Source organism: Ipomoea triloba, chromosome 3 (genome assembly GCF_003576645.1).
Source record: "Ipomoea triloba cultivar NCNSP0323 chromosome 3, ASM357664v1".
NCBI lineage: Eukaryota > Viridiplantae > Streptophyta > Magnoliopsida > Solanales > Convolvulaceae > Ipomoea > Ipomoea triloba.
Genome location: NC_044918.1, coordinates 6,731,079 through 6,743,158, shown reverse-complemented (window position 1 = coordinate 6,743,158; position 12,080 = coordinate 6,731,079). Strand labels below are relative to the sequence as shown.

At 34.8% G+C, this 12,080-nt stretch overlaps 2 protein-coding genes across 2 annotated transcripts; both read right to left on the bottom strand.

The window, feature by feature from the left end:
- Window positions 1-377: 377 nt before the first annotated feature.
- Window positions 378-3,469, bottom strand: LOC116014498 (transcription factor bHLH18-like). The gene is made up of 4 exons (XM_031254566.1): window positions 3,402-3,469; window positions 2,663-3,229; window positions 1,980-2,372; window positions 378-823 (listed from the first exon to the last, which is right to left on the bottom strand). Exons 1-4 carry the CDS (start codon window positions 3,438-3,440, stop codon window positions 731-733), a joined length of 1,092 nt encoding a protein of 363 aa, XP_031110426.1. The 5' UTR covers window positions 3,441-3,469; the 3' UTR covers window positions 378-730.
- A 6,026-nt stretch (window positions 3,470-9,495) lies between these two features.
- On the bottom strand, window positions 9,496-11,866 carry LOC116012837 (transcription factor bHLH18-like). The gene is made up of 5 exons (XM_031252512.1): window positions 11,816-11,866; window positions 11,215-11,703; window positions 10,082-10,456; window positions 9,932-9,984; window positions 9,496-9,514 (listed from the first exon to the last, which is right to left on the bottom strand). The coding sequence occupies exons 1-5, from the start codon at window positions 11,864-11,866 to the stop codon at window positions 9,496-9,498; spliced, it is 987 nt and encodes a 328-aa protein (XP_031108372.1).
- Between the last annotated feature and the right edge of the window lie 214 nt (window positions 11,867-12,080).

Here is a 12,080-nt window from a genome sequence, read left to right as displayed (position 1 = left end):
AAACTTCTTTGTTCCTCCCAATGTGTTTTCAAACTTCTTTATCATTTGAATGGCAGTCAAAAGATACGTACTCTCTAACATAATTCTCTTAAACAAGCCTATTTCAAACAAAGACAAACAAACCATGGTAAATTGGCATCACAATTGAAACATGCATAAACTAGCTTGATTAGCGTGGGTGACTGTACACTCACATCGAAAGTTTAAACCCCTCCTCGTATAAAAAAATTAACCTGGCAAGAGAGATTAGGTGCCTCCTATAAATATGGTGTGCGAACAGTCCGAACCCCTCACGATTTGAAAAAAAAATAATAATAAAACATGTATATATATTAATTAAAACATAAAAGTTCAAGGTGGCAAAAATAATTACTAAAAGCCAAAAGAACACGTGCCCTATTGACTGGCCTCCCAAAACAGTAAAAAAGAAAAAGTACCACTGGTCGTTTAAAACTAAAAAAACAGACTGTTCCATTCGAGACACGTGGGTAATAAAACGAGGGCTCTACCTCGAAAACAAAAACCCTTTTTACCAAACAATGGAACCTTCCGACGAAATCGTACTCTCTTGACCGACCGACCGGCCGCCATTCCGGTACGGTGGTCTAAGAGCCTTATCAATAACCTGCGAATCCAGCAAAAGATCTGAGTCTAGAACGACTAAATATATATTTATCTTCAATATATTCTTGGAGTGAAAATAATTATACACAACGGGCCGGTAAGCCAGCTATCTCAATTTTCCATGTCGTATGAGCCTTACTATAGTGCTGCCTATGATATCTGCAACATCCTTTGCTTCCATGCTAAAATGCTGATCCATCTAAGACAAATTCAATAAAAAATGAAACACGGGTTATAATTTTAGACTATATATTCGATATAACTAGCTTGTTTTAGAATTTATAGTTTATTTTAAACTACAAATATACAATAAATTCTGTTTGGTAAAATTTGAAAAGTTTGAAATATCTTTAACCTTTCAGTTTTAAGTTACTTTATAAGCTAGGGTTCCATTTGACACGTCTAGTTGGAAGCTGAAAGGTTAGTAACAAATAAGCTAACTAAATGAAATTAAAGTGCAGCTTTAAGTTAGTTTATAAGCTAGGGCTCTCTTTGGCATGTCTAGTTGAAAGCTGAAAAGCTAGTAATTAATAAGCTAACTAACTGAAATTAAAGTGCATATTTGGTAAAATTAATTATTGAATTAGTTAATAAGTGTAAAAAACATAAAAGGGTAAACTAAGGTATTAGGATTTTGATAAATGAAGGGTAGATAATGTCACTTTTGTAAATTAATAAAGATAAAAAAAATAGAAAAAAAATAAGGAGTTTATTTTGAAATTGTTTAAAAATAAACCATTATTTTATGATCCCACATTTTACCAAACAGAGTTTATAACTTATTTGTAATTTAAAATAAGTTATAAGTTCTACTAAATTAAACAGAGTTATGGATATATTGGGAATTGGACCAAAGCAAACCGACCCGGAGGTGTGGATCAAGAAGGACTTGGATGGACTCGGGGCCCCGAGGTAGAGCCCTGTGCTCGATCCGGAGTGCCCAGGGCACGGTCCAAGTTTGTTGTAACTACCCGGCCCCTTTCTCGTGGAGCGGTTCTGGGGCCACCTAGTATATATAAAAGCCTAGTCCATTGTCTTGTTAAGACATCATGAAACAATTGTAATAGCATTACACATTTCATGTAATTGTCTTACACAACATATCAATGCAATTTGTCTTTAATTTGTGACTTATCACTATTTATCTTGTTATTAACTTTGCTATTACATCACCCGTTTTATATTGATTTACCCATTGTTCTTAATTATTGGGTTTATTAATCCAGACCCTTAAGTTAATTAAATCCATCACAGAGCTTAAGTATGTCAAGTAGAACTAGTTTATAAAATAGCTAGGTATGCCAAATAGAGCTTTAATTCGAACTGGATTTGGCAATGGAGCTGCAAGAAATTACCTGGGCAGCGATGGTTATGTAGGTGGTGTTGCCAAAGGGCATGACATGGCTGGTGTTGATACTTAGATGGAGCCTCTCTATTTCGCTAAATATTTCTTTAATCACTCCTCCATGGTTATGTAGATTGTTGCACTGAACCCTAATTAGCAAATTCTGACCGGAAGCTCGGACTTCAATCTCCGGCAAGGCGATGGCGGTGCCGGTTTCGCAGTTGCCATCACTATCAGATAATGAAGACGAGTCTTCATCGTGACCGGAGACTCGTTCTTTCTTTAATTCCTTGTTTTCAAGTCTCTTGGTCTGTTCCTGGTCAACCTCCTCTAGGGTTCTCACACGTTCTTGGAGCTCTTTTATGTATTTAATGGCGTCTCCAAGCACAGATACCTTGTCCAACTGTTGAAAATTACAGTTATTAGTCTCAACCTTTTGTCTATAACAAAAACCTCAGTCGCTATATATTCAAGACATTGAAGATGTGCACAGCTAAATTGTCATTGTGATCTTAGCTGACAAATTCATTGTCTAGGTTGCTCTGATTGATTCAAACAAAAAATGTCAATAGAACAGATCGAATTATTTCATTGAAACTTTTTATCAAGTTAATAATCTAACCAATTTGAATTGGCTGAAATTATCTTTATTTCACTCAACAATTACGTACCAATGAAAATATAATTGCTAACCTTCTTTAGGCCAGGAATGAGGGCAGATAAGGATATGAATCGCTGTGTAAGGTTTTCTCGTCGTTTTCGTTCAGCCAAAACATGATCTTGAGCTTGCAGAGGGGATCTAACGGCGGAACCCGTTTTCCCCTTCCCCGCCCCAAACTCTATCGTCCTGATTAGGCTCTCACGGTGCTCGTCGTTACCGCGGCCGGAACAATAATAATCTTGATGAGACGACGACGACGGCATGAAACTAATCATAGTTTTCCCCGAAGACTCCCTGTGATCCATCTCACTCTTCATCTTCATCTTCACCTTCACCACCGGATTCTCGCTGCCGCCACTAGGGTTGCAGCTGACGGCAGTAATCAACGGGGAGGCGGAGATCGCCGACGGCTGACACTGAACAGAATTCATCACCGCCGGCTTCCGTATAACGCCTCCGTCATTGTTTTCCGTTCCATAAAATCCATTATTACCAGTACTGCAAGCTGGTGGAAAGAAGGGATCGTTTGGACAAAAATGAACAAAATTATTGTCGAGTGTGTCCATCCATTCATTCACAAAAGCTGCATCGTCCACCTCCTGCGTATACATCTTTAATCAATCATTCATTGAATTGCAAAAACAACAAAGTTCGAACAATCTAGCTTTACTTGATAACAACAAGATTAAAAGTTCTATTCTCTGGATTTGTTCCGTGTATACCTTGAATTAGTGTTACCTAAAAAATCAACATTCTAAGAGAAAACCTTACCATTTCAGAGAACAAATTTTCCGATGAAAGATGATCCATCCCAGGTTTAGCTCCTAGGTATCCTATGATCGCCTGAGCAACGCATAGATTTCCGACCGGCGGTATCTGTCTTTATAGTGGTCTAACAACAGCTACGAGCTGAGGTTGATAGCAGCGTTGACCCGACAATGAGATAGAAGACGAACGCGTAATAAGGAAATGAATAAATTATGTATTATCCAAATTATTGAAGTGTATGTGTGTGTATATGTTGGTACGAAATTCTTCTATTCTAATAATGTTAAGAGAATTTAATTAGTATTATGTAGAGTGGAATTGATTAGGTGCACGTGTGAAACTATTACAAACAATTCACTGTGGAGATTAGCTTTTCTTCTGCATCATGTCCAGCATTTGTCTGCGAAGTACGAAAGCTCCGTCCCGTAAGAATAATGGCACCAACTCCTCATAATTTGGTCAATAAAGGCTTACTTTTCTCCACCGTGTTTCTTTCATTTGCATCATCTAAAGTCTAGAACATTGGACGGTTCACTCACCTAGGCTGGTTTACTGTATTGCCATGGTCTACACAATAATTTGCCATTCAATCATTATTTAAGTACTGAAAGTACATTATTTTATAGTAATAATATACGTTCAATACAAAAGTAATGTACTTTTAGTATAATAAAATGTATCTTATATTCATGGTCCACCCAGCTATGTGGATCATGGTTCACACAATAATTTGCCACTGTATTGTGGATGGTCTTTTATCAATTTGGGCCACAAAGTAAACTTCACTCAAGTTTTGTTTAGCAAAACTTATAACTTATTTTAAGTTATTAGTAATGTTTTCAAAATAAGTTAGTAGCTTAAAATAAGAGTTTATTTTGAAACGCAAGCCTTTAAAAAAAGCTATTATCTTCTTAATTTTTTTCATCTTTATTCTTATTATTTTTAAATAAATGACATCCTCTAATCCTCCTAATTAAACCTTTTAGCATTTTCTCTTCTCCTATATTTTTATTTATCCTCTCCCGCAACTCTTCACCACCGAGCAACTTTGATCTTCTCCTATATTATTATTATTATTATTATTATTATTATTAAGATTGATTATCTAATGTGTGTGTGTGTGTGTGTGTGTGTGAGAGAGAGAGAGAGAGAGAGAGAGAGAGAGAGAGAGAGAGAGAGAGAGAGAATAGGATTGTATTGTAATATTGGATTAAGTTAGACCTCTATCGAGATGAAGGAGATCCGCAACAATATTGCCACTTCATTATGCAATGCTAGATTATGATTATGCTAATAGTTTCATTTCAAAATGTTAAATTTTAATGCGTAAACAAACTTATTTAAATTTAAAACTATTTAAATTTTATGAAAATATCTTTTAATTTTAGTCTTTTTACATTTATTATCTTATCAAAAAGTTAATTTTATTAAATACTTTTAAGCAAAATCAGCTAGCTTAACATCTCTTTATATTTTTAGCTAATTTTGCCAACCATAACTTCAAATGCACTTTTAAATAGTTGTTACGGAACTTCTTATAAATCAAAACTCATATATAGATCCAATCCATTATATCCCGTATCATCAAATTTTAATTTTAGTTGCATCGCGGTGAACATGAACCATAACATGGTTTCATCTGTCTTTCCATTTATTTTCTTTCTGGCCCATAGATGAAAGCCCATAGATGAGCACAAATTTATGGTTTGTGATAAAAAAAAATTTTTTTAATTTTTTTTTATATCAATTTGTCAATCACTTTGAAGATTCAGACAAATATTTGCTGTTATTTCATATCATCAATCAAAAGTATATAATTGGTAACACTGATCATGCAATAGAAAAGATCGGCAAATTATGCTGTGGACCCAGGTCCACCTTGCAAGGTGGACCTGTGTCTAAAACTACGTCGTGTCTTTTTTTTTTTTTTTTTTTTTTTTTAAATTAGTAAACATATTGCTGAATATAGAGTTGTCCAAAAATGTGTGAATGTTGAGGTTTCAAAGTGTGAATATAGAGTATAGAAATCGTGAATGTAGATTTATGATTGTGTGAATGTGGAGGTTTCAAATTGTGAATATGAAGTATAGAAATCGTGAATGTAGAGTTATGCATGTGTGAATCTGTAATAGAGTTAAGAAGTTCTAGCAACTTGTAGTCCTGTAATGTGTGAATGTGGAGTTCTCAAGTTGTGAATGTGGAGTATAGGACCTGTGAATATAGAGTTTTGAATGTGTGGATGTGAAGTTTACAAATTGTGAATGTAGAGTATATTGTATGTGAATGTAGAGTATAGTTACTAAACATATAATTTTGTAATGTGTGAATGTGTAATTTACAAATTGTGAATGTAAAGTATAGTGTATGTGAATATAGAGTATAGTGTATATGAATGTAGACATAGGTCCACCTTGCAAGGTGGACCTGGGTCCACGGCATAACAACCCGAAAAGACCGATGAAATTTTTAAATAAATGGACCGGCCAAAACAACTTGCTTTGTCAGAAATTCCAGACTATTCAGTAAGAAGACAAAGACGTCTTACTAATTACTATGTCTTATGTGGAACATAGAACCTAGCAATTCGAACAACGTCGCACATTTGGTCGGAAGATCAGAGCTAACGTTATATTTATTTATTTATATTTAAATAAAAAGAAGTTAAACGTTGTCTTTTGCGACCTATAATTGTCGCATCATCTATCCTTGCACTCAAACTCAACCTAGAACAAATTTAAAAGAAAATATTTTAATGATGCCCAAATAATGAATAAATGAATTAGATTGGGATTAGGAGGATCTTATTGTTAAATCACACAACATGGGCAGAACAAGATTTTATTCTGCTTTGGGGATATTTAAGCTAAGGTTCTCTATACATATTCTGGCTATTGGGCGTCTGGCATGGCCCATTTTAGTAGCACAAAAAGATTTTATTCCATTTGGTAAGTACTTAGTCATTTTCAATTTAAAAAAAAAACATTAATTCATTACATAAGTGAAATTTCAATAATATAAAAGGTACATAATATGTTAACGACAAGTATATATAATTTAGACCAGAATAACCTAATGGGATAACTCAAGTGGCAAGTGAGCTCTCTTTGTGGGAAAGAATTTCGGGGGAACCCGGGTTTGATTTCCACAAGTGATGATTCCCCCTGGGCCAACTTCCGTGCCTCTCAGAGCGAAAGACCCCGTGAATTTACCAAAAAAAAAAATTTAGACCAGAATTTACAGTGCGTCGTTAGTCCACTTATGTAATCTGCATAGGTTGATATTACAATAAGTTTAGTCATATATATATCTCATTATTTTACCTTTTATTAGGTTGCTTCAATTTCATAAGATGATAAATACATCTATTTCTTTTTTCTCAAAGCTTAAAAATAAAATATAACTAATTAAAAGGGTAGCTTGACTAATATATATATATCATCATTAAATTAAATTATTGCTACATCAATTAGATAATACATGGAGTATAGTATACGTTAGTCAATTGTCTGTATTGTAGGTGTTTTTGTCCTTTTGTGTACACACGTGAAACACGTATCTCCTCGAACGTCAGAGCGCATCCCATCCAAATATAGAATTAGCTAGATCACTTCCATAAAAGGAAATTATATATATAAACTCCCCATTTTATATGAATCTAATCATATGTATATTTTCCCCGCAAATAAATTATTTTAGTTCATGTCACCCAAAAAAATGTTTAAAATATATTGATACTTTTTTTATAAGAAAAATCAAGCTATCGTTATTAATAACGTAACAAAGAAAAACAAAATTAGATGGAAGACATACAAATTAAAGGCTAATAAGGTAACTAATAAAAAAAGGCTAATAAGGTTTTATAGATTCAATTTGTTTTGCGTGATCTCAAGTTTTTTACGAGCTACCCTACGCTAATATCAATTAAATATTAGGGTTAGTACTCAAAAAAAATATTAGGGTTATTTTTTTTTAATACATACGGAGTACTAAATAAACCGGGAAAGCTACATTTACCTACAGAGATGACAATTTTAATATGCCATGTAGATATTCACCAAGCCTCCTCTCAACAAATATCTAAGTCTATAATAAAAACTTGCTAATTTTAATCAAATATCTCTTAGGACTATACCATAATCATGAAACATTTCAAACACTCAATATACGAACCTTTAGTTTAAGTTTATTTACCCTAGTTCATATATTATATATGAACTTAGAACAAGGTTAGAACGGATACATATATTATGTTAACTGCATGTGCATAATATGTTTAATTCAAATACACAATATGTTAACTATGTATTTATAAAATCAATTTACCGTAAGTTCATAATAAAAACTTGTTAAATTTAAACCAGATATCTGATCTCTTAAGACTATAACATAATCATGATTACATGTCAAACACTTAATTTATGAACTTTTAGCTTTAATTTAAGTTTATTTACTTACAGTTCACATATATATTATGAACTTACAACAATGTTATAATTACTTAATGACAGAGTAATTGGGCAAACAGCACTAACCCGGATTACAAGTAGGCAAGTGGACTCAGGAGTCAAACGGTCACCCGTTACACTTGAGGAGATGAGTTATTATAAACATCTCCACTACCATTGAAGGCTCACCATCATTGAACAACCGTTACAAGTCACAAACAGTCGTTGTTCCTCAAATATAAGAGGAACCATGTTGTAAAGGAGGGGGGGGACTTAGTTTCTGACAGACAACACCACTGTCCTAAAACTATTGTACTAGAACTATTGTTATTACTTACTATTGTACTACTGATCATATTGAGAATAATACATCCCGATAACAATACTTACCATCACTTAACATACATGATACATTTATAGTTAACCGATTATGTACCTACAGATGTAAATTTATGTATACCTACAACTAACAAATTATATATCTATTGCAAATGTTAGTTAATGTTAATCAAACGGAAGAAAAAGAAAAAAAATTGCACTAATTTAAACAAAAAGACATCATTTTAAACATAAATTCACAATACGTATTATAGACCTTGATCCACAATATAATTTGGAGCATGACCCTCACCTGATTAGAGATCTCAATGGGCGGGGCGAGGGCGGGAGCATACCCTCTCCCCGCCCTGGACTTTTTACCGCATTCCCCGTCCTTGTCTCCATCCCCACTGGGAAAGGGAAAAATCTCCCCATCCCCATCCCCAAGGAGATTATGTGGGGATGGGGAATCCCCTACCCGTTTTTAATTTATAAAATATTAAACAACATTTAAGTAAATAATTTATAAATATTCAGCTTAAATACTATTAAAATATTCATATCCCAAAAAAATAAATCTCAAGGCAAGTAGGTCTAATATCTATAATATTTCCTAAAATTATATATATATATATATATATATAGTAATACATATATGTGTGTGCAGCGGGGCTTAAATGTATGTAGCTATATACTTATATACGTATATATTTTTCGAGGACGGGGCAGGGTGGGGAGAGTACTCCTCATCCCCACCCATGTCCCCGGTGAGGAATTAAAAATTCTCTCCATCCCTGCCCCCGTTCCCTTATTTTTATTTCCATCCTTGTCCCGTCAAAGCGGGAACTCGTGTCCCCCATTAGTTATAGGTACAACTGACATCCCTACACATGGTCCGTTACAAGATCGGATCCAACTTATCATAAGATGCAAAAATATAGGAAATGCGTTGTTCGATTCAACAACGATAAGGATGGCGCCTACTAGATTTAGGTTTCGGTAACTTACTAATCCTCAGCCTCTAATAACTTTGTTGAATTGGTATTACAATTACGCTAATAACCACAATATTTTAAGTTTGATTTTTTACAACTTTTCTTCAATTAAGTAGCCGGACAACAAAGAATATAATAATCCTTAAATCCACCATTCTATTAAATTTTTAAGATTGAATCTCATTTTATATAAATACCAAAAGCATTTGCATAAGTGAATTGAATAGATCCCAACAAATAGTTTTACAAAAATCCCAATAAATTCGTACCTTATAATATCATTTATTTCACTGGATGTGTTTACTTAGCCACTATTTTGGAGGGTGTGGACTAAATAAACTATGTTCCTGTGTAATACCTGCAAACCACACAAGAGAGTAAACTATACTAGAAAGATCATAAGTGTGTAGCTCGACTGGAAGGGTGTTAACAAAAAACAAATTCGTGAGCTTGTACCCACTCGGCCACATTTTTTGGAGCACTTCCCTTAAATGTTGCTTTAACAACTGTTAATATTAAAATCCATAGAATGAAATAACATCATAAAGTTAAAATTAGTTGCATTTAAAATGGTTCAGGGTTTAGAATTGAAACAAGACTGAGAAGACAGAAGCTAATTATTGTCAGTCCATGCCAAGTGCTAATTAATTATTGATAACAATATAATTAAAAAAAATCATCATTTGACGGCGCGGAGAATTAAAGTCTCAGGTGGTAATCTGGGAAAACATAAATAAAACGGCAGATTCTTGTTTAAATTCTGGGATTCATAGACCTTTGCAGATGCTTCACAACATCATTTGTTGTCATGCAGAAACCCTCCTCCATCTGCATCAAATCAAATTACAGATTTGTTAATCTTTCTACTCCACTCTTCTCCAATAGGAACTTAGGAATAGTACTCAAATGAAATCACGTAATGTACCTGAGCAACCAGAGTAATATCTGTGGCATTTTTGCCGAAAGGCATGGCGGAGCTGTTAAGAATGGTAAGTTGCAGCGATTCTATCTCCCTCAGAAAGGTGGGTAGTGATGGAATCCGTTCCTGGCTGTGTACTCTTATGAGAACGCTCTTTTCTGAAAACATGACTTCAATTTCCGGCGCAGTTTTATCGTCGTCGACGTCGGAGCAGTCGTGTCCTTGTTCCCACAAATCGTCGCCGGCGGGAGAAATCACTTTACGTCTCTTCACCACCGTTTTCTCTGATCTTGTGTTTCTCGCTTGCTCCAGATGCTTCACGTTTTCTTGAAGCTCCTTCACGTACCTGATGGCTTCTTCAAGAACCGATGCTTTGTCTGACTGTAAGGGTAAAGCCACCAAATTAAACTTTAATTTGGTAAGTTTAACTCTCAGTATGAATATTTTATTAGGACTTTTGTTATATGAAACTGTTAATTATGGATAGCTTGACTGATTTATCTTGTTATGATTTTTTGTTTGTTAGAGTTGTAAGATAAGATTTATGATGCATAACTCTTAGTCGGAATGACTTTCCTTTTTTGTTTAGACTGGTCAACTATGAGCAACTGATTTGCTTCCTTTTGTTTGGTAAGGTCATGGAGTTTACCCAATGAAATGGTGGTGCATGCATGAAATTATAACGAAATGAATTGAAGTATGCATGTGTTCTATCTCAACTAAAAATTTAAGTTAATAAGTGGACTACAGATCTGTTTAGATATTAGGGCATTACCATCAATGGTGATTATGGGGATAATGCATGTCAGGATTTTGTATACATGACATGAGTGAGAGTATGAGAGAGAAAGTTTGGAGTTCTTCTGCTAATATGAAGATATTAGCTGACATATTTGGCGTAAAAAAAAAACAAAACAAAAGCCATTTGCTGTGCGCGTTCGCACACAGCTGCGCCCATGCGGGTGTGTGACGCGCCCGACCATGTATTTTTTTTGTTATTATTTTTTTAAAAATAAGATTTGTTTGTTTTTTTTACACTTTTTCTATTTTCTCTTTCCTAATCACACTTACAAAAACTTCATAGTGAAAAAACTCCATTGATAAGGATGCTCTTATAGGCCGAACAAAATGGTATTTACCTTCTTGAGGCCGGGAAGAATGGCAGAGAGAGCAATGAACTTCTGGTTGAGTTTCTCTCTGCGTTTTCTTTCAGCCAAAATGTGATCCTGGGAAAGAGGAGTTTTCTCGCGATCGCCGCCCTTGTTAACCCCAGAAACGACGTTGTGATGAAGAGTGGAAGAAGACGAAGTAGGCAGCTGCTTCTTAGTGTAATCATCACTACCTTTGAGGTGTTTGAGAGGGCGTTCTTCAAACTGATCTGCAGCCTGGAAACATTCTTCCTGGAATTGGAATCCGCCGGCGAAAGAGATGGTAGCTGTTCTGGTAATATTGCCATTGTTGGCGTTGGGCATGAAAATGGAATAACCAGAAGTATAGCTTTCCGGCGACTCGGATCGCTGCTGTACAATATTCTCCTCCTGCGTTATAAAAGACTTGTGAGCTGCGAAATCATCAAACGAGTTCTCCTGCAGATGGCTCCCCAAGTTGTAACACTCATCATCTTCTTCCTGCACCACACATTCATCGTTTCAACTTCATCAGAAACACAAAAAAACTCTAAAACTAGTAACCTTTTTCTCCTTAGTTTTCTCGAATAAAAAACTAAGGTTTTTCACTTACCAAATCAAGAAACCATCCCTCCAGTACTGAAGAATCTTCGAATGATGCCATTCCAATAATTCTCCGTCCTTCAATTCCAAGAGAATTGGAATGTTAACTAATCTGATGCTCTGCGATGGATCTGACTGTTTCAGTGCTTAAATAAGGAAAAGGGGCGCATAAAGATGAATAAACAATTGTCCATGAGCATATTTTCATATTAAACTAATGATCGAGATATTTACTTATACGTACAGGTAAGATATGACAAATCCCAGGTGAAATT